The sequence below is a fragment of the Macaca thibetana genome, chromosome X (genome assembly GCF_024542745.1).
Source record: "Macaca thibetana thibetana isolate TM-01 chromosome X, ASM2454274v1, whole genome shotgun sequence".
Lineage (NCBI taxonomy): Eukaryota > Metazoa > Chordata > Mammalia > Primates > Cercopithecidae > Macaca > Macaca thibetana.
Genome location: NC_065598.1, coordinates 37,270,593 through 37,293,341, shown reverse-complemented (window position 1 = coordinate 37,293,341; position 22,749 = coordinate 37,270,593). Strand labels below are relative to the sequence as shown.

The following is a 22,749-nucleotide window of genomic DNA, read 5'->3' as shown; positions in this document are numbered from 1 at the left end:
TCAGACTCAGGGTGAAGCTAGTCTCCAGGTAAGACATGCTCCTCTTTGGCCTATTCTGCTTCCCTGCTCCCTTACAGGTTCCTCTTGATACCAAGCTCTAATTTTAGACCCTGAGGAAAGAGCTTGGTGAAGAAGGAGGGCATTACAGCCAATCAAAGGAAGGTGGGTGGGAAGGCCCTGCTCTTGTTGGCCTCCCTCAGGCTCTAGGTGTCCTTCCTAGATGATTGCTTTAGCCTCCTGTCCCCAGGTCTGCCATGCCTTAAATTCATTCTGTGGCAGAGTGAGTGACCTTTCTAGGACCATAATCTGACCATGACATTCTCCTGCTTAAACTACTAAATGACTTCCTATTACCCAGATGTCTTAGCATGACACAGAAAGCCCTTTGTGACTGAGCTCCTTTTCTATTTTCCCACCTCTTCTCCTCCATTCCCTTCTTGAAACTTTTCACTTCAGTAGAACCAAACCACCTACAGTGCTTTCATGCTTCTTACTACCAATGTGGTTCACTTTTCTTGGAACAAACTTTGTACCTTTCTTGATCTGGCTAATTTACCTTAGGCATCACAACCTCCAGGAAGCCTTCCCCGGACCTGGAGGCAGCATGAGGAACCCCTCTGAGCTTTCATTGATCCTATACAAACTTTAGCACTTACACAAAACCCAATTAAAATTATCTATTTCCATGGCTGCCTCCCCTAATACAGTGCAAACTACTCAAGAGCAGAAACTGTATCTTGTTCACTTTTTTCACACTAGTGTGTGGCATGGTGTCTGGCAAATGCCATGAACCTCATGCATGTCTGTTGACCATAAAGTGCCCCATTTCTCAACCCAGCACAGGCTGATACTGGGGTATGGATGAGAGATGTAGAAGGAAGAAGGGTGAGATGATCTAATTGCTATACCAGGCTATGAGCCCCAGACAGCTTAAAAGGTATTGATCCTGTGGTTCTGGCCAGGGTGAAAGAGCCTCTTCCTGCATCCTGGATCACAGAATGTTACATGGAAGTGACCTTGCAAAACTTCTAAACTAAAATTTAGTAAACCTGTTGGTTCCTAACCCAGCATAATGGAAGCCACAATAAGGCTACTTAATTAAAAAAAAAAAAAAAAGGCAATGGTGGGTTTCTTTGCTTTTGATAGGAATCAGGAACCACATCATTTCATCATAGGAACACTAATTATTGTGCATTGATAAGAAGCCTGAGTCAGCAATGATGTATGACTTTGCCAAATGCAACTGGGAAAAGGAATTAATTATTACTTAATAAATATGTTTTAAGAGACTAAACTTTTGAAAATATGGGATCTAATAGGACCTTGTGACAGCCAGACTTGGCACGTATACCTTCAACACACTGGAGAATCACCACTCAGGTCCATTCTGGGTTGTGTAATTTTGCTGAGGCATGTATTGTACAGCGTGCACTACAGAGCTTAATGACCAATGATATCTGTACTGCAAAAGCCTTGTTGTTCTTTATTCAAAGTCACCTACCCAAGAGCCTTTACAAAATGAGTTTTTTAAAAAAATACCCACACCTGTACTTCATGCAGCGTCAAGGAAATGCACTGTCAGTGTTACCACAGCAGTGATGTAACCTAATGCAGTTGAGTTTATTTTAGCCACAGCATTTGTTTTAATGATTTTGTAAATGACTTTGGTCCTGTATTTCGGAATTGTCAAGGTTATGAAGGGGTCACATAAATCTTCCTGTAATACTTTACAGGACTTATTGAGAAAAAAAGCTATATGCCACACAAGGTATTTAAAAACGTCTTGTTCACAAAGCTCTTGGGGCACAACCCTCAGGAATGGCAAGGGACCAAAGTATAAAAGGGGGTCTGTGGTGATCAAAAGATTGAGTTCTGCTACTCAGTCTCAAAGTGCTCATTTCACAGATAAAGAGACAAAGGCACAAAAGAAACAAAGTGACCCTTTCTTAAGATCAGTAAACTGGTTAGTGTTGGAGCTGAAATTAGAAGCTGGAGTTATTAACTTAGAGTCAAGAACTATTTCTACACTGCATAAATGATAACTAGGCTTGTCACCTGTGGAGGTGGGTTGAAGGAGCATCAATAGGTAACAATTATAGGAACAGATAAGGTATCATTAATGAAGCTCCACGTTGTGGATTATTTCTGGCAGGCTTTTAATCACAGAATTAGTCTGCTGCCTCAAACCATCTGCACTGTTCATAAATCTACTCTCAAAAATGTTTTCCTTAAATAAATGAAAATTATTTTATAGTTCGTTTCCTGCATAGCATTTTTGGAGAGTTTACTTGTTGCCAACTTCTACAAAATCTTGGTGGTCTTTGGACTGCACTTATTAGACTTATAATCAATCTTGATGCTGTTTTTAGAGCACCTCTTCAAAGAAAGATCAATACCCTTGAGGTGGGGGTAGGGGTTGGTAGAAATAATGGGCCCCACTTCGTTTTCTATTCATTTTTGAATTGGTTTCGTTTTGGTAGTCCAGTGAATACGTGGACTGAATGATTTTTCTTTAAAACTTATGTTTAATCTTCTCTAGATACTGAACATGAATGATAAAGGAGGAGACAGTCTCCAAAGTGATGAATCCTATGCTGCACTGTTATGATAAATGATTTACAAAGACAGATGGTATTTAGTGTACATAAAGGATGGAATAATTGCCCTGCAAGACACCCACATCAATTAACTGACCCAGTCATTCATTTTAGTAGATTATCTTCCCACTTTTTTCAGGACTTTTACTAGCACATTGAATCCTTTTAAGATACTCTGTGTTTAAATTGGGATGTCTCCAAAATTCAAGGATCCTTGCTGGGATGCTTGGAGGATATCCAGAGACCATCACTGAGAATAATTAAAATAAATAAGAAATGGAAGAATTGAGCATAACAAGAAGGAATATCATTTCCAGCATGGTAAATAACTTGTTTTTTCCCCCAAAAAGGTCAAATTAAAAAGAAATGGGCTCAAATCATAACTGGCAAAAGTTAGCCTAGACATAACACATGATGCATGGATACTGGTACAAGCACACATTTTGAACTTCCTTCGATAGGTAAATGTAGCAGGCAGAAAAAATATGACCAATACACTGCGACTTACATTATTCATCAACTCAATACTATACTTTCAGGGATTATAATTCATCAACTCAAACTGTACCCTCCAAAATGAAATTATAGTTGGATTAAAGACCGTTAATTAATGGGAGGAAAAGGTAATGAAACTCAGGTGAAAAAGTAAAGAGAAATCAAATATATTTTAAAACTGTGCTTGTGGGATTGAAGCATGGCCTTGAAAATTAAATCGACTCAGAATCTAAGAATTTTGTATTATTTTGGTATTTTAAATCTCTCCCCTGGCCATCTAACCAATATTGACTTATTTATTTGAATCTAACTTTTTTTCAAATTACCCATTCTCTGAAGGCTTAATTAGCAGTGTGATGGAATTTCTTAAAAGTGGGAAAAGATAGGGTTTGCTAAATTTCTAGCCTCAATTCCACAGAGTTTACTGGGGATGGCTATTCATGTTTCTAGACATCTTGTTTGGTACTGATGGAAATTCTTATTTGAAGAAGAGTTGTAGAATAGTGCATCCCAACCTTTAAAGTGCACGTGATTTGCCTAAGGATACTGTTAAAATGTAGATTTTGATTCAGTGGGTGTAGGGTGGGGCCTGAGATTCTGGATTTCTATCAAGTTCTCAGTTGTCCGTGCTACTGGTTCCAGGGGCCACATTTTGAATTGCCAGGCTCCAGATCTGCACTATCCAATGTAGCTACTGAGCACTTGAAATGTGGCTAGTCTAAATTGACATTTGATATAAGTATAAAGTATATGCTGGATTTCAAGGACTGAATATTTTTTAAAATGTGAAGTATCTCAATTTTTAAATTGTATATACATGGAAATGACAATATTAGGGGTACATTGGGAACTATAATATATACTATTAAAATTAATTTACCTGATTTTACTTTTTTAATGAGGTTACTAAAAATGTAAATTACATATGTGGCTCATATTATACTTCTATTGGACAATGTTAGTTTAACTTTATAAACAAATAGATATAGATCATATTTTTAAAATGTAGAGGACCATTTTCAGAAGTTGTTTTACTGATCAGGACATTTGGCTTTGAAAAATTTCATCTCGACCCTTTTATCTCACATAGTAATGACATAAGATGAGATATCCTCAGTTCTCAGAAAAGGAACCTCCCTGTGGCTAACCTAGATGAAAGGCAATGTTTTTAGATAACAGAGTGTGTGAGACCTGGAGCGCCATGGCACCAGTGCACCAGCTCATTCTCTCTCTCGATGGTCTCGCCGAGCTCAGGTGGCCAGTTGCAATTTTGTTCCTGTTCCATGAGAAAGTCCACGCTCTGCCATACCAGCTCCCGATCTGAGGGCTTGAGATGCTCATGGTAAGAAAGAAGCATCTGAAGAATAGACGACAATCCATGAGCTGCCCCTGTATGAACAAACAAGGCATAAAATTCACACAATTGGGAGGACAGCTAGTTTGATTTAGTGAAAAGATCGACAGGATAAAAAACGATAATGCCAATATTACTTGAAAGCTCATATAGCAATGTGATAACTAAGTTGCCTAAGAACTAGGCTTCTAGCAAACTATAGCTTGCAGGCCAAATATGGCTCACTGCCAGTTTTTCTAAATAAAGTTTTATTAAAGAATAGCCATGCTCATTCATTTGCATATTTTCTATAGCTGCTTTCTGGCTACAACAGCAGCATTGTATTTGTGACAGAGACCATATGGCCCAGAAAGACAAAAATATTTACTCTCTCTAGCCCTTTACAGAAAGTTTTCTGACCAATATCTGTTTTAGAGAAGAGATCTTTTCAAACTTTGTAATTGAAATATCAGTAGCTTTCATGAAAATGCTCCTAAAATGCTTGAAAATAATTTGGTCTAGGTATCCTAAACATTTATTCTTTTATTCATTCATTCAACACACAAGTATTAAGCATCTACTCTGTACAAGATACTGTTCTAGGTACAGAGGATAGATCACTGCACAAAACAGACTAAATCCCTCATTTGTAATGTTAACACTAGTTATTGATATTCATTTACTTAATCCTTTACATTTAGCACTTGCATATTAGGCACTGTCTAACCCTGGTTATACAGATAAACATGATTTGGTTGACACCCTTGAAGACCTTTCCATCCATTCCAGTGAGATGGCCAGATTTGTAAATAAATAATTAGAACATGAGGTGATAAGTGCTCTGTGAGAGATGTGTACCAGGAGTACGATGGTTAATTCTGTGTGTCAACTTGACTCGGCCATGGAGTGTCCAGATATTTGGTTAAACATCACTTCTGGGTGTGTCTGTGAGGGTGTTTCTGGATAAAAATAACATTTGAACCTGTTTGCTGAGTGAAGCACATTACCCTCTCCAATGTGGGTGGACCTCATCCAATTCACTGAAGGCCTGAATAGAACAAAGAGTCTGAGTAAGAAAAAATTAGTTTGTCCTGCCTGACTGTCTTTGAACTGGGAATTGGCCTTCTCCTGCCTTCAGATTTGGACTCAAACTGGAACTTATATACATTATTGGCTTTCCTGGATCTGGCTTTCTCAGCCTCCATAATCATGTGAGCCAATTCCTTATAATAGATCATTTAGTTATATAATAAATCATATTCTGTTTGTCTAGAGAACCATGACTACCACAAGGACTAATAGAAGGAATGGAGGAGAGCTTAACTTGGCCTCAGGGGTGGAGGGGATGCTAAAGGTTCCATACAGAGAGTGTCATCTGAGCAAAGTCTTGAGAATTCCTAAGATAATTCTGAACTGGCAATGGGTATTGAACTAGCAAAGTCCTGAACATGCCTTTGGAAAAGAAGTTAGCTTAACAAAGGTAAAAGTCCAGTCCCTCTAGGATTTTTCACTCATTCCCAGTTAGTAGAATCCTGATTAGTGGGTGGTACTAGGGTCAATATATTCTGATGGCTTGCTCTTTAAACTCAACTCTATAATATTAAAGCTTTGTTTTTGCATTCAGGCACCTTTTACTTTGCCATACTCAGAACTCTTGACTCCCCGGAAACAGTTTTACAGTTTGTATTCAGTCAAAATTTCTATTGCTCTTAAAATTTGATCATGAAATTTGAAAATATTTTGCTGGATTTGAAATTGTTGGGAAAAAAAGATTGCTTTTCAGGAAAATATTTATGCACTAGATACAAATCTAGTTTAAGCTATATATGTAAAAAGCCAGAATGTTAATTTCTCTAAAGAAAACCTGAAAAATATTGGGAGGCTGAGGTGGGAGGATCACTTGAGCCAAGAATTCAAGGCCAGCCTGGGCAACATAACAAGACCCTGACTCTATAAAAAAAAATTTAAGGATAAAAATTTGACCAGGCATAGTGAAGCAAGCCTGTAGTCCTAGTTACTTGGAAGGCTGAGGCAGGGGGATCACCTGAGCCCAGGAGGTCGAGGTTGCAGTGAGCTATGATCACACCACTGCACTCCAACCTGGGTGACAGAGGGAGACCTTGTCTCAAAAAAATAAAACCAGAAAAATGAATGGAATAGATTAGGGGACTATAGCAGAAACTGTCAGTGCCCTGGCTCATCACCTCATCTACACTCACCATTCAGATGCCTCTTTGTTCCTGCTTCATATCTCAAGCATCTATCATTTTGCCTGAGGCTTTCTTTGGCCACAGGAGCATGCCCTGCCCAAAGGGGCAGGACAGAATTGCTAGGGAATTAACACCTCTAGGAGAAGCCAATCAATAAAGCAGAGAGTTGGTGGAAGAATACCCCAGCTTCTTCACCCCTTGGGTGAAACAATTCTGAGACGTGTTCTATAAAGTCTTTAAGATTCCCTAGGGAAACTGAGCCTCAGTTGTCCACAGTTGCTCATTATTACACACTCAATTAGCTTCTTTCTCTTTCTTGTCTCATTTCTCTGCTCCTCTATCAACACTTTCTGAAATTACCTTTCAAATAAACCTTTTACACCCAAATCCTTGTCTCGGGGCTTGATTTTGGGGAGACTTAAACAGAAATATAAAATTTCTTTGAGAAAACTCATTGAAGTTGTTTATTAGCTATTCATTCATTCATTTGGGTTCCCTAATTATGTGCAAGCTCTGTAGTGAGGTCTAGGAATCACGAAGATAAATGAGAGAAAGTTCCCATCCTGAAGGTGCACAAAGCCTGCTTAGGCAGTTAGGCAGGTAAGCCACTAATTACAGTGTAATAAGGGCTCCAACAGAAGTATGCGCAGGATGACAGCATGTTACCCAGTTTTGCTTTGGGAGAAAACCTGAAACTTGTAAATATTTCTCCAGAGAGGATTCAACAACCCTTCTTCCAAAAGCACAGAACATTTTTCAGCAGATTAATGATGTTTGAGCAGAGTCTAGAAATCTGGGTATAATTATTACAGATTACATAAAGGGGTTGGGGGAAGTAGGGCATTCTAGGCAAAAGGAACATGGACAAAGGTAGAAAGAGAACACTGCATGTGGGAGACGATGCTGGACAGAACCTGGAGGGTAAAGATAAAGCTTGAGTCTAGAGAAAGAGGCAGGTGGTCCATAAAGGGCCTTGCAAATCTTGCTCAATAGTAATGGTGAGGCACTGAAGGACTTAAAAGAGGAATAACTAATTTCTTTTTTTTTTTTTTTTTTTTTTTTTTTTTTGCATGGCCCAGAGCTCACCATTAGCCATTACAATGCAGTAGTCTGTTATAAATCCACTACTATTAAAAACTTTAAAATGTTAGTGGCTGAATCCTACTTTTCTATTCAGAGGCACTACTTTGAATCGTGTGTGAAAAGTTTTCACAATGTTTCAGCAAAATTAGGCCAATGAGCTTACAATCTAAAATAAAGATATTAGTCTTGAGTGAACGTAATTGTTGAAATAGCTACATTTCTGTCAGGTAGACTATGAAAATAAATATTAACTTGTGATTTGTGTTATCTATCAGTATAGGTTTTTGAAGAACATTTTAAAATATTTCTTATTAAATGAATCGTAATGACCTATGGCCAAACAAAATCTTCCAGCCTTTATTCCGTATTAATATTAGAGACTTTCTCCATCCTAAAGGCCCATGCCAACACCTTTACTTACCCAAGTATTCAGTTCCATAGTAAGAATACATCAGGGGGAATGGTTTCCTCTTCTTTATGGCATACTGCTTCCCAGAGTCCAGAATTGCCTGGCAAATTGACTTGATCTGTGCTGGAGTCAGCACCTGAATAAGGAAATCCAGAAGTAGAAGTCAAAGCAGGATCTCCTTTTTCCTTAGACACTGAATTTTTTTGCTTAAGAAGTCTAGCATCATATCCACAGAATCCTGTACTATATGTAAATAAACTTAGTCAACCACAATTTATTCTTTTTTTTTTTACCACTGATTCTTCCTTTGTTGTCAAGTCATCAAATCTGCCCTCTTTAGAAAACTTGCTATTTCGGTGGAAAACACACAACTTTATTGCTATAGGTTGCTATAAAATACAAAGACTACCTTATGGTTGTTATATCATTAATCCTTGTCACAGGAACAAGGATTTGCTCAGAAAAGAACAAATAGTCCTAACTGATTATGCTTAATAAAGCTGTTACTCCTGGTGTACGATGTAGGTCTGGCCCAAACAATGGATCTTCAATTTGTGTTATTTAGACTGTGCTTATAAAGACTGTACTTATAAAGCCATGATTCTGTGATAAGCTGCAGTATGACGGACTCACTCTAGGCATTTGTACTACCTCAATGAAACCAAAGTCCAATAGTGTCAACACAAAATAACTTCTAACATCAAAATGACTCTGAATAGAGAATGGCTAAAATGTAATGACTTGTAGTCTTCCATGTTTTATTCAATCTGTCCAGTAGGTTTTAGGATTATAGACATTAAAAGGTTCTCAAGCCTTCAAAGCATCTTTGCATTTATTAAGATTCTGCTCAGGTTAGCCATGTGTTTTGTATCCTGCCCTTCCTGAGACAAATTAGATGTTCCCTTTGGCACATTCCCTTTATGACAGTGACATTTGCTCTGGTGCACAGCACTGTTGTGTTAGATCTCTCTCTGTTGTGTTAGATCTCTCTCTGTTGTGTTAGATCTCTCTCTTTCTCTCTCACTAGACTATCGGTTTTTTGAGAGCAAACACTGTGGCACCTCATAATTTTGGTATCCGTGGCGCCTAACACAGAATTTGAGGGGGGTCCTTCACAGCTGATGAGTGAGTAAATAAGTGACAGGTTAACTGGTATGAGATTCAGAGCCCTCCTTCCCTTTGCTCTTTATTCCCTTCCTCCCTCCTTCTCTCTTTTCCTCCCCTCTGCGATTGTTCCTTAAGTGCCTACTACATTCCAGGCAAGATTGTTCTGGATGCTGGAGATATGACAGTGAGCAAGATAGATAGGACCTGTGCTCTCATGAAGCCAATCTTCCCAAAAGGTAGACCTGCACAGGAAAGGTACTGGTCAGATTAACCAAAACTAAAAAACATCTAAGTTTAGTCTGATTGAATGAATCTGGGATCAATAAAAAGTCCGTTGGATTTTGGCCTCTCTCCTAAAACTGGCACGTTTAATTTTCCTATCCAATATCCAGCATTAGACCAGCCAATTCCTTTTGAAATAAGTTTCTAATGATTTAATTCATAAATTGCTCCTCTGATTTACCTGGTATTAGAAGGAAAAAATATAATCTGGTTTTGGTTTCCCAAAATCTAGCATTTAATTTGGAAAAATAATTACTTCATGAGGGCACCATTTATTAATTCTGCCAATTAACATTTACTGAGCTACTATTCCAGTAAGGTACCACAATAGGTGTTGTGGAGAAATTCAAGAAACCATAAGACATATTTTTTCCCTACAGGGAAGTTACCATCCAGCACTGGAGATGAGATATAGACAAGAGTCTACAATAGAGCAACTAAAGCTCATGAGCCTAGAGATAGAAAGAAACTTTCTCCTCTTTTTTTTTTTTTTTTTTTCCTGTTTGCTGAAATAATGATGTCATGGCTTTCAACTTAAATTTCCCTTTTATGAACCACTCTCTCTGTCTCTTAAGTTTACTCCTCCTAACATTCCCGAAGACACTATCTTCCTATGCGGCATCCCCACTGTCCTATCATATCAGCTCCAAGTCTTCTTTCCTTAGCTTAATAGCAACTTTCTCCTAAATGATTGAATACACCCATTCAAATTGCTACCAGAATTTTCATTTGCTGTTGAAAACATTTACTCTTTGTGCCTTTATCAGTGCCAACTGATCTTAACTACTTAAAATCTTGCATCATCATTTGTCTCAAATCAACCCCTCTTTCTCAGAAACCTGCTAAAACCCCTGAAGGGCATGCACTTAATAGGACTCTATCCTGATTGAATCCCATAGTCTTCTGGGAATATATTCTGGCTCTGCTCAATATTGATTTTGAATCCATATGACAGAGGCAGTTTTTGTGGTAGGAAGCAGTCACTGAATTTGCAGGGATGTATTCATTTGCATTACTAAAATTTTTCCTATTTGACTTTCATGCCTATAACTGAAAATTGGCTTATTATTTCCCCAGTTGAACATTTATTCATAGGTTATGTGTGTGTGCATGTCTGTGTACGTGTGTGTTTGCCTGCTTATTTTTAACTCAGAAAAAAATCAACTTATGCTATATGTGGTGCCATCCCCCTTTCTTTCTATCCTGAATCCACAGCTTAGAATAGGGAAAGAGTTTATAAAATATTATTTCAAAACCTCCGATGGTCATGCATCATGTCTGGGTGGTTTCCTCTTATCTCTCAGAAACACTGTGAAAAACAAAGAGAAACCAGCGCTTGTTCAGCTGGATAGAGACCAGTTATGCATGCAGTTCTTTATCTCTGGGAACAGACAAGACCTACCCTTCAGCTTATTGATCAGCAAATAAAAACTAGAAACACAGCCCATTAAAAGCCTGTGTGTGGGGAACACTGAGGAAGAGTATTTTTCGCCCCTGAACAAATAGTACAGAAAGAAGAAGGGAGTTGAGATTCTGGGGTAAGGGCTTGAGCTTCTTCTCCTGTGTGTCTGCTTTCTCAAAGATCCCTCCAGTCTCTAGTACACAGGAGCACATGGATGAGCACACCCACTGCCTCCAAGAAGATGGCCTATGTGCTTTTGAGACACTCTGAGATCCTGGGAATGAGGGAGCAGCATTTCCAGTGGGGGAACAAAAATGACTAGGAATGGCAGAGAGGGACTCCCTGGCCATCAGGCCTTCACCAAAACAAACCCAAATTATTCCCTGTCCTGTAGTTGTAGCCCCTAAGATCAAGGCATTTGTTGATATTTTGGATGGAATACGTTCTTTTCTTTTTACATTGAATTAAAATAAATGAAGATATCTCAAAAATACAAAGCAAATCTGAGGTGGTTTGGTTTAAATTATTTTGTTTAGTTTAACTGATTCACTTTACTGACCTTGTGAAATATTCCTATTGGTTTGGCCTCTGAGTATGAAGAGACAAGAGGGCAATAAAGTTCATACTATATTTCTTGGCCCTGCCTGAAAGTCATGTTATGACTGAACTACCTCCATGCAGAGGAGAGATGACTTTCTTTTTTAAAAAGTGAATAAAGAGACCAAACCACCATTGACTCTTTCCCAAGGCAAGAGTCCTACCTACAGCGCCTCTGAAGTGGCAGTCATTGCTAGCTATATTTCTTTTTCTAGGCATCAAACACCTCCTGCCCCTTCCCCATCAGCATTGATTGAATACGCGAATAGCAACTAAATCTTGGGTGTGCCAGTGTCCTAAGGCATACTATGCCAATCAAATTCCTCCTCTCAACAATTTGAAATGCATGTTCAAAAAAAAAAAAAAAAATGAAGCTGTCAGTATTCCCAGCTGCTGCTGAAGACAGGTCAGGAATGGGCCAATGCATAAACTGAGGTCAACAGGGAGTAAGCAGGGGCTGTGAAGGAAAAAAACAGAATAAACCACCCAGCAGTGAGAATGAAAGGAGACTGGAGCAGATATGCTAAGAGAAACAATGATACCAAGAGAGAAAGTTAGAGGAAAGTAGAGAAAAATAGCTCCCTCTTCCTAACAGTTTAGGGCTACTCCCTTTAGGGCTTCCTGCCAATTTTCCATACTATACCCACCCCCATACTCCTTCCCTTTCCCTTTAATCATTTGAGAGTCTCAGTTTCTTGCAAAAAGAGCCTAATTAGAATAGACATGAATATAAAGCCGAACCTTTCATTTGTCACTTCATCCCTCACATAAACAATCAGCTTTCCTACCTACCATACTAGATCCTTTCAGTCAAAATAACAAAGATATCTGCATCTAGGGTGCATGATAAGGTACATGCGAAGACTCTCTGGGCATGGGACCCAGCATTGGGATTTTTTTTTTTTTTTTTTTTTTCCTGAGACAGAGTTTCACTCAGTCACCCAGGCTGGAGTGCAGTGGCACGATCTTGGCTCACTGCAACCTCTGCCTCCTGGATTCAAGCAATTCTGCCTCAGCCTCCTGAGTCACTGGAATTACAGGTGCCCACCACCACACCCGGCTAATTTTTTGTATTTTTAGTAGAGATGGGGTTTCACCATGGTTGGCCGGGCTGGTCTCAAACTCCTGACCTCGGGCGACCCGCCCACCTCAGCCTCCCAAAGTGCTGGGATTTCAGGCGTGAGCCACCGCTCCTGGCTGGGATCTTTTTTAAGCTCCCCAGTGGATTACAAAGAGTGGTCAAGGTTAAGAACTACTGCCATAAAATACTAAGTGAATACAAAAATAGTTTTTAAAATCAAAGTAATAATAATATAATGTAATACAATATAATAATAATGATGATGAAGAGGAGGGCTAAAGGGAAAACTAGCAAAAGAACTCCCAGGTGTAAAGAAATTCCTTTGGTCTGAGTCATGGAGGACTCAGAATATCTGTCCAGTCTTAAATTATCTGTCCTCAAACTTCTGTCAGTAGCCCATTTGAGACCTCTGATATCTCTAAGAGATATCTGCTCCTCAAAGTGTGGTCCATGGACCAGCAGTAAAGGTATCCTGATAGAAATTCAAATTCCCAGGCCCCAGACCAGACCCAGTGAATTAGAAACTGAATTTTATTTGTTTTAATTTATTTTTTATTGTTTTATTTTACTTTAAGTTCTGGGATACATGTGCAGAATGTGCAGGTTTGTTACATAGGTATACGTGTGTCATGGTGGTTTGCTGTACCTATTGACCTGTCCTCTAAGTTCCCTCCCCGTGCCCCCCATCCCCCAACAAGACCTGGTGTGTGTTGTTCCCCTCCCTGTGTCCATGTGTTCTCATTGTTCAACTCCCACTTATGAGTGAGAACATGCAGTGTTTGGTTTTCTTTCCTGTGTTAGTTTGCTGAGAACGATGGCTTCCAGCTTCATCTATGTCCCTGCAAAGGACATGATCTCATTCTTTTTTATGGCTGCATGGTACTCCGTGGTGTATATGTACCACATTTTCTTTATCCAGTCTACCATTGATGGGCATTTGGGTTGTTTCCATGACTTTGCTATTGTAAACAGTACTGCAATAAACATACATGTGCATGTGTCTTTATAGTAGAATAATTTATATTCCTTTGGGTATATACCCCGTAATGGGATTACTGGGTCAAATGGTATTTCTGGTTCTAGATTCTTGAGGAATCACCATACTATCTTACACAATGGTTGAACTAATTTAGACTCCCACCAACAGCATAAAAGTGTTCCTATTTCTCCACAGCCTCACCAGCATCTATTGTTTCTTGACTTTTTAATAATTGCCATTCTGACTGGCATGAGAAGGTGTCTCATTGTGGTTTTGATTTGCATTTCTCTAATGATCAGTGATGCTGAGATTTTTTTCATGGTTTTTGGCCATGTAAATGTCTTCTTTTGAGAAGTGTCTGTTCATATCTTTTGCCCACTTTTTGTAGGGTTGTTTTTTTCTTGTAAATTTGTTTAAGTTCCTTGTAAATTCTGGATATTAGACCTTTGTCAGATGAGTATATTGTAAAAATTTTCTCCCATTCTGTACGTCGCCTGTTCACTCTGATGATAGTTTCTTTTGCTATGCAGAAGCTCTTTAGTTCAAGTAGATCCCATTTGTCAATTTTGGCATTTGTTGCAATTGCTTTTGGTGTTTTCGTCATGAAGTCTTTGTCCATGCCTATGTCCTGAATGGTATTGCCTAGGTTTTCTTCTAGGGTTTTTATGGTTTGGGGTTTTACATTTAAGTCTAATCCATCTTGAGTTAATTTTTGTATAAGGTGTAAGGAAGGGGTCCAGTTTCAGTTTTCTGCATATGGCTAGCCAAGAAACTGAATTTTAAAAAGATCACCAGATGGTATTTTGAGAAGCACTGGCTTAAGAAACATTAGCTATAAATTCTTTAAATTTCCCAATGTTAGGTTAGGTCCTGACAACACTATGTATCTGGAATATATAAATCTGACTTTCCACAGATTATTTTTTGTAACTATGACTATCATGGCTTTGGTTTCTATATAAAGGAAAGGTTGATTTTTTTTTAAAAGACAAGCTTTTGTAAAACTGCTATTGAAGATATTGTTCACAGTTTTCTAACGCCTCTATACGAAGGCCCAAGTGATAAGCTACCCTCATAGCCCACCTAACAAAGTGAAATGAGAGTTTGTCTTAGTCTTGAGGGCCAAGAGGCAGAGTTAATTCCTGTGCTTAGTGCAGAAACTTCCTTTACCCTAGGGGTTTTGCTATAAACATTTTACCTCTTAAACCTTAAACCATGTTGAATGGTTAATGGTTTCACTGTATTGGTGAATTTTTGTTGTAAACCACCCCAAACACGTTTTTGGAAGTGGATAGAGCCCAAGGAAACATTTTTACAATATACGGAATATGCGTCTTAAGGTGACAATGAATTATTAGTGTCGAAGTACAGTTCTAAGTCTTACCTGACAGGCAATCCTCACAGACTCTGAAACAACTGTAAAGAGGTGCTAGACTTCCCACCCTAGGCCTTGCTCAAGCACTACCAACATTATCATGTAATAGTCCAAAATGCCCTGAGTGCCCATCTGCATAGAATGCAGAGTCACTCTGATATCACAGCAAACACATATGTAACAGAGTAAGAATCTGCTATTAACTTAATGTTTTCGCCCAGCAATTTATTTCACCCAATCCTTTGCCTCATCGTCCTGTTGGTAGCATAGGCTTCTGCCTAGAGAAAGAAAGAAGCCATCTGACTATCTAATAAACATCAAAATGACTTTTTTGTATGTCTTTTTTTAAAGTTAGAGCTACTGGAATGAGACAAATGACTTTTGATACCCATGGACAATAAAGAAAAATGTGGGTTGTGAGATCCTGGATTTTTTTTTTTTTTAAGATGGAGTCTTGCTCTGTTGTCCAGGCTGGAGTGCAGCGGCATGCTCTCGGCTCACTGCAAGCTCTGCCTCCCGGGTTCATGCCATTCTCCTGCCTCAGCCTCCCAAGTAGCTGGGACTACAGGCGTCCGCCACCATGCCCGGCTAATTTTTTGTATTTTTGGTAGAGACGGGGTTTCACCGTGTTAGCCAGGATGGTCCCGATCTCCTGACCTTGTGATCTGCCCGCCTCAGTCTCCCAAAGTGCTAGGATTACAGGTGTGAGTCACCACACTCGGCCTCCTGGGTATTTTTAATACTTAAAATTGATACTATAAAACAATAGATTTGAAGGATAGTTCTGAGTAAACTCAGGATGGAGATACAAGCTGTTCAAGGTGGGATGAGTTGACATGGAAAAGAAATCAGAAGTTGAAAGTCAGTGTGAGTGTGGTGTCCTGCTTTCCTACCTCCACCCCATCATGCCAAGCCTTAGGAGCCTTACAACAGGCCTCCAGACAGGTTTGGGAATCTACAGTTCGTTAGGATGTGTGCCTCCCTTTTGCCTGGAACTCAGGAAGATGGCAGCCTCAGAGGTGTGTCTCTTGCTTCAGGGTCTGGGACCAGCAAAAGAGATACCACCACGTGGCCTGTCCCACATGAAACAGCTGAAGATGATCCTGAGTTTCCTATGTGCACCAGAACAGAGTAGAAAAACATCTCATCCCCAAAATCAAATTTACTTTTTAAAATGTCCAGTCCAAATCATTTCAAATTAAAAAGTTAGAGAAATTGTTTATACAAAGTCAATATTCACAAGTGGTTAAATTTTTACTTCCTATATCTCTTTGGGGTTGTAGTTCACTTGGAACCCACTAGGTTACAAGAAAGAGCCAGGCCTTTCAGGAAATCTCTGTAGCAGATAAAGATTTACTTAAGGTATTGAGAAGACAGAAATTTGGAGGAGCTTCTTTGAGGCAGAACATCATGAGCACTCTTATAGTGCATAGTGACCTCCAGAGAACATCATGAGCAGAGAAGGTGTTGAGCAAGCTTAAAGAGACAAAATAGGGCTAAAGAAAAACTTTCAAGTAGGAAACTGATCTTGACAAACTGAGTAATTCATGAGTATTATGTGCAAAGCCTATGCTAAGTTGGAGAAACATGGGATCTTAATAATGAGACTAAGTAGACATGCAAAACATGTAAATAATGAAATATTCAGCATTCATTTAAATCCTAAAAGTAGTACACTAAAGGAGTAACGTGAATGGAGTAAATATTGAGGGCCTCACAGAGGAAGAGGAGTATGAGCTGAGCTTTTGAAGGACAAGTAGGAAGTGGGTAAATGAAAGCATGGGGAAGAGAGGATTTTTAACATATTGGATGATGGGGGGAGTCCTGTGTATTGGGGCAATGCTTCAAAACCCTCAAGGTGCACACATATTACTTGGGGCTTTTGATAAAAAACAAAGATTCTAATTCAGTAGGTCTAGGGTGGGGCCAGGATTCTGCTACTAACAAGCTCCTTGTTACAACAGTGGTGATGCTGAGGCTGACACTGCTGGTTCATCAACCACACTTGAAGTAGCAAAGGATTATGAAAATAGAGAGGCTGGTTGCAGCAGAGGATTTCTTTTGGAAATGGTGAGACGTTAGACTAAAGGAACAATAGAAGTTCCCAATGATATTCAAGGCAGCGAGAGGAAGCATTAAGCAAAAGTGTTGCATATTATCATTTAAATGATTAGATTACCCAGAAAAGGGACACAGCAACAAAGATAAATTCTCTTCCAATATTCTGCATGTAAGATAGGCATGTCCATATTTGCATGCTCCACTGAGGAGCTCTTTTAGCCAGTGTGGCCAGGTTTGTTATTTTCTTAATTGGTCTCTAAATGGGGCATGTGTGCTGGTGCAGAATGAGCAAGTCCCTTCCATCTGGTTTTCCTGATGCTCCCTGACCATTATTATGCTGGGCTATGAGGAATAGGAGGCAGGTTGCTCTAGTTGATGATTATCCTCCCGTCATTAAAGGGATTCAGCATGGAATTTCAGTTATAAACATTTGGTCCCAGGTACCACTTTACAGTTGTTTCTTTTCCCTTCTCATGTGAAGAAACATAAACCGAGAAAACACTAGAAACCAGAAAAGAAAAACAGGTTTTTCCCCATTCTTACAGCCTGACTGCTGGCTTTAAAGATTTATTCGAAGTAGCTGGTAACCCAGTCTGCACCAAGTGTCACTAGATGATTTCATTCTCTTTCCTCTAAGACACTAAATGTCTCAGAGCACAAGCTTCCTTATCTACAAAAACAGGATTATGTGTGTCCCACCTATCTCCTCAGGTAATAATGAGACTTATGAAAAAGCAGTTCCCAACGTTTGACTGAATACTGCAATCACCTGGCGAGCTCTTAAAAATCCCAACGCCCTGTCCACACCCCACACTGATTACATCAGACTCTGGGCGTGGGACCCAGGGATAAGTATCTTTTTTAAACTCTCCAGGTTATTACAAAGAGTGTCAAGGTTGAGAACTACTGACATGAAATACTGAGTTAATGCAAAAGTAGTTTTAAAAAGCAAAGTAATAATACTATGATTATAATAATGAAGAAGAGGAGAGCTACAGGGAAAATATGGAAAAGACCTCCCGAGTATAGAGAAATTCCTTTGGTCTGAGTCATGGAGGAATGGAAGGAGAAACCTGATGTGCACATGAATGAACATGCTGGGTCAGGCCAGAAGTCCACTAAATGCCATCCAGTGTTTCCAACACAGGCACCAATGCACATTGTGAGAGGCTAATGAGGAAACCACAGAACACAGCAGACAGTGCACTGGACTAGGAATCAGGAGATCAGGGCTTGAGGCTCCACTGGCACCATACCCATGCTTAAGTCATCAGACCTCCATCTCTTCATCTGTAAAATAAAGGGGCTGGACTAGTATCTATTCACTAGGTCACAGCTTCTCAAATGTTAGTGTTCCTAAAAATCATCTAGTGATCTTGCTAAAACACAGCTTCCCAGGCCTCACCCTCAGGGATTCCGACTCAGTAGCTGTGGAGCGGGGCCTGAGGTCTTGCATTTCTAACAAGATCTTGGGTGATGGTGATGCTCCTGGCCAGAAAAGCACCTCTTGAGTAGCACTGTACTAGGTGACATCTAAGATGCCTCTAGGTTCCAAGCTCTATGGTTCTCCAAAGCATTGGGGGAATCTGGTTTTTGAACATAAAAAGGAGAATAGCATGGTGATAAACAGGGACTTGGGGGTCAGATACACCTGGATTCCAAACTTAGCTTTACCAGTTTCTAGCAGTGTGAATTTGTGAGTTACTTATTCTTTCTTAGCCTCATTCTTCTCACTTGTAAAAAGTCATGATAATATCTACATCACTGGATTGCTGTAAGGATTTCATATAAGATGCTTAGCACAGTTCCTAGCATAAAGCACATGCACAATGCCTGCAAGTGATAGTGAAAAGGGACATCTGAAGTTCAATAGTGACTGAACTCCAGGCCTTGGAGGTTTGAGATCAGCATATTTCTCATAAAATAATCATGCTATTGCCTACTTCTTATACCTCATCTTCCATCCAAGGACCAGCTTACGTCAGCCTGTATTCCTAAATTGTTCTAACTTATAATTCATAAACTAGCAATGTATGACCCTTCATGTCTGTGTATTTACTTTTCTCATCACCACACTTGCAGCCTTCACTGTCCCACTTTTCCCAAAATGACATTCCTTTGCTCTTTCAAAATATCTCTCAGGTTTATCTGGTTTCTAGATACTAACTAACTATATAACTTTAGACAAATCATGCAACTTCTCTGGACCTCAATTCCTCATCTGGAAAAATAAAAAGTCAGGCTGAGGTGGTCTTTAATGTGTCTTTCACATAGAGCATTTTATGATTCAAGTCTTTATGACATTTATAAATCTATATACTGTATACATATTTGGGCTGTAATTCTGTAATGTGAACATGATAGTATGTTTCAGCAGTTTAATTTCTTAGAGAAAAAGCAAAAAGTCATTTGTGGTAAAACTAGAACACAGGTTCAACTTGTCCTATTCTAGGCATTTCATCAATATGCCTATTTTCTTATGTACTTTCTTCCTAATAGAAAGCTTAAAGGACTAGAACTCTTTGTAGCCTCCTGGCATCAGTTACTTGAATCATCTGCAGTTGTCAATCTCCTGATATACCCAAAGTGAACAACGACATTAAGACTGAATGCTTTGTTGACTATTTCACATTATACCTTTCTCTAAGTCACTGTTGAATGAGTATGTCATTACAGTATTCTCAAACTGTGGTTCAAAATGTTCAAGTGCCTGTTTGGTACATGATAATGTACTAGAGAGTATAGAAGTATAGGGATGCATAGTTGCTTATTGTCAAATATACAGTACATGCCCTTCTTATTTTGAAAGGCCAATTCTGAATTCATAGTGGCTTACCCTATTAGTTAGTGACATCTCTTTTCCCTTTATTTCTTGCTAACTGAATATCAGTTTTATTAGGCTGGCAATTGTGTCTAGCTTTAAGTGACAGTAATTAGCCTTGGCCAAACATGTAAATCCCATTGTCCCTTGCCAAGTACCCTGCATTCCTTGTAGCTAGGGTTGGCTATGTGGCCTCACTTGATCAATGGAGGAATCTGCAGGAGCTTCATGGAAAGCTTTTTGTTTCATAATACATGGAAATAAAATGGACATACATGGCTGTTATCTCCCTTTCCTTTTTTTGGCTGCCTTGAATGCATATGTGAGGCCTGAAGTAGCACACGGCCAATTTGCATCCTGCAGCAATGAGCACGTGGATGAAAGGTCAACATTCTGAGAATGACGGGGGAGAAAGAAAAATCCTGGGATTTTTGGACATTATTGAGCATCTGTACCACAACCAGGACCACATATATCCAGACCCTTGTTATAAGAGAAAATCTAATCCCTTTTTAAAAAGTCACTGTTCATTGGGTTACTTACAGCCAAGCCCACATAAACTGGGCAGCCATAAAGTGCCAATCTAACAACACTGCTAGCCTTCACTACCCTGCAAAGCAATTTTTGCCCACGTCCACCTCTGTTGTCACAGAAACCTCTGACTCTAAAGCTCTTTAAAATGGGACCGACTGCCTGAGTAGGCAAATTTAAATGCAGTTTCCAGTTCTGACTGCACTCACAAGGTTGCAATTGATTTTTCTCGTTAAGTGCTATTCTAGAGCCCAGGGACAAAGAGTAGAAAACACTCTTTGCTGCCATTGCCCTGGGTGACCTCCCTATTTCTTCCACTTATCCAGCTTCAGGTCAGGGGCAATGGACACCCTCCAATCTGTCACCATGATAGCAGATCCTCAAATCCTTAAGTCACTTTGGGAAGACAAAGAGGAGGCCTGTGGGAGCTTCAGCAATAAGTGCTATGAAGCAATTATCTTCTTTTCCAGGAACCACAGTTCTTTCCACTCAAGTGACTCTATTATGTACTACCTATTCTGTCATCTTAGAGAGGTATTCACAAAAATGGTCCTGGTTGAACAATATGTGAACAATTTGTGAAATTTTAAGGCTTAATAGCTCTTTCACCTAGATGCTTTCAACAGAACAAGCTGAAAAGGTATCTTTTCCCGTGTTCTTTGACACGTGCCTGTAGGATTGATGGATGCCCTGAAGGTCATAATTGCAGAAGGGAAGGCAGAGATACTTTAAAATTGCCTAGATCTTTCTTCCTTTTTTCTTTAGTACCTTAAAATACATTTTAATAAATGTATTCCTTGGATATAGGGGAAACAGTGTGATATAGTGCTGGTTGGGCCATGAACGGTAACTTTTCTGCGTATAACATGAAACCTAAAGCTACAGGGTATGTGGGGGGGGTCTGGTAACCATAGTTGGAAAATTCAGAACTTCTAGCTTTGTCATAATATGGCCCTGAGTAAGTGATTTAACCTCTTTGGCTTCACTGTATTCATCTGCAAAATGAGGTGGCTGACCTAGTAACTTCCCAGTTCCTTTCTGGCATACATATATATGAAATAAAACGGACATATATGTTTCCATCCTTCTCCCCTTATTCATTTATGTACTGTAGGGAACCCATCCTCTGTGTGATCATGTCCAAAGCAGCAGTTTTGTTATGTTGACATTTTCTGGTATTTTAAAGGGAAAATGTTTCTGTTTTCTTTTTCTGGCTTCTTTTAATAATTTTAACCAGTAATCTTTAGGAGAGCTAGATTATAAAATTCAGGTAGAATCATTTTCTATGTAAATGGCATATCTAAAAAGGATATTTGAGGTGACCACAGCACGAAGGTGTGATAAAGGGAGTTGCCGCCACCACCTGCATCCCCTTACTAACCACCAGGAAAAAAAAGTGACACCATGGCCAGATTCAACTTTTGTTTTATGCCTAGTGGAAGGAGAAAGGAATAGAGGACTTCAGGAGGAGCTGGCTCTATGGCTGAAGAGGAGAGAAGGTAAATTGACACCCTTATTCTGTTAAGGGTAAGAAGTTCCCCCAAAGTCTCTTCCGTAGATTTAATATTTGACAAGTTTCAAATGGTCACTGTCAAATGAATGCGGCTGGGGAGCCTACTGCCCTTGGAATGGCTCAGAGGAGCAACTGACATATGTAACCAATAGTAGGCAAAGCAGGATTTATAACCTTGTAAGTTAGTAACTAAGGTCTTTGTCTTAGACGAAGATTTATTCTGTGATAATTATTGAGCCCTGCTATGGCTTACTAGGAGAACATCAGTGAGCAAAAGAGAGAAAAGTCTCTGCCACTATGGAGATTACACTTGACATGGTTTGGCTCTGTGTTCCCACCCAAATCTCATCTCAAATTGTAATCCCCACATGTCGGGGGAAGGGCCTTGTGGGAGGTGATTGAATCATGGGGGGCAGGCTTCCCCATCGCCGTTCTCAGATCTCAGTTCTCAGATCTGATGGTTTAAAAGTGTGGTACTTCCCTCTTTGTGCTCACTCTCCTGCTGCCATGTAAATAAGTGCCTACTTCCCCTTCCACCATGATTGTAAGTTTCCTGAGGCCTCCCCAGCCATGTGCAACTGTGAGTCAATTAAACCTCTTTTCTTTATAAAGTACACAGTCTCAAATAGTTCTTTATAGCAGTGTGAAAACAGACTAATATAACATTCTAGTGGGGTAGTCTGAATAAATTCATATCATGCTCCATGTTTTATTTCACCAAATGTGTCTTATTCTGCCACTGTCCATAATTTGTTATTATTTTAATGAGGGCATGTTTATAAAGTAATCAATATTAAGTGAATTGTGTACTGTCATCTCGTGTTGCCTGGGGAAAGTTTAACAGGAGATAAAACTCATTCATAGCCTCCAATG

General features: G+C 39.4%; 1 protein-coding gene across 2 annotated transcripts in view; it reads right to left on the bottom strand.

Annotated features, from left to right (window-relative positions):
* The window catches only part of LANCL3 (LanC like family member 3), a 102,516-nt gene that overhangs the window by 20,868 nt on the left and 58,899 nt on the right, over positions 1-22,749 (bottom strand). For both annotated transcript variants that reach the window (XM_050776527.1, XM_050776529.1), the window contains exons 2-3: positions 8,140-8,263; positions 4,284-4,481 (exon numbers count right to left, since the gene is read on the bottom strand). In XM_050776527.1, coding sequence (XP_050632484.1) covers positions 4,284-4,481; positions 8,140-8,263 — 322 coding nt within the window. The remainder of the gene's footprint in view (positions 1-4,283; positions 4,482-8,139; positions 8,264-22,749) is intronic.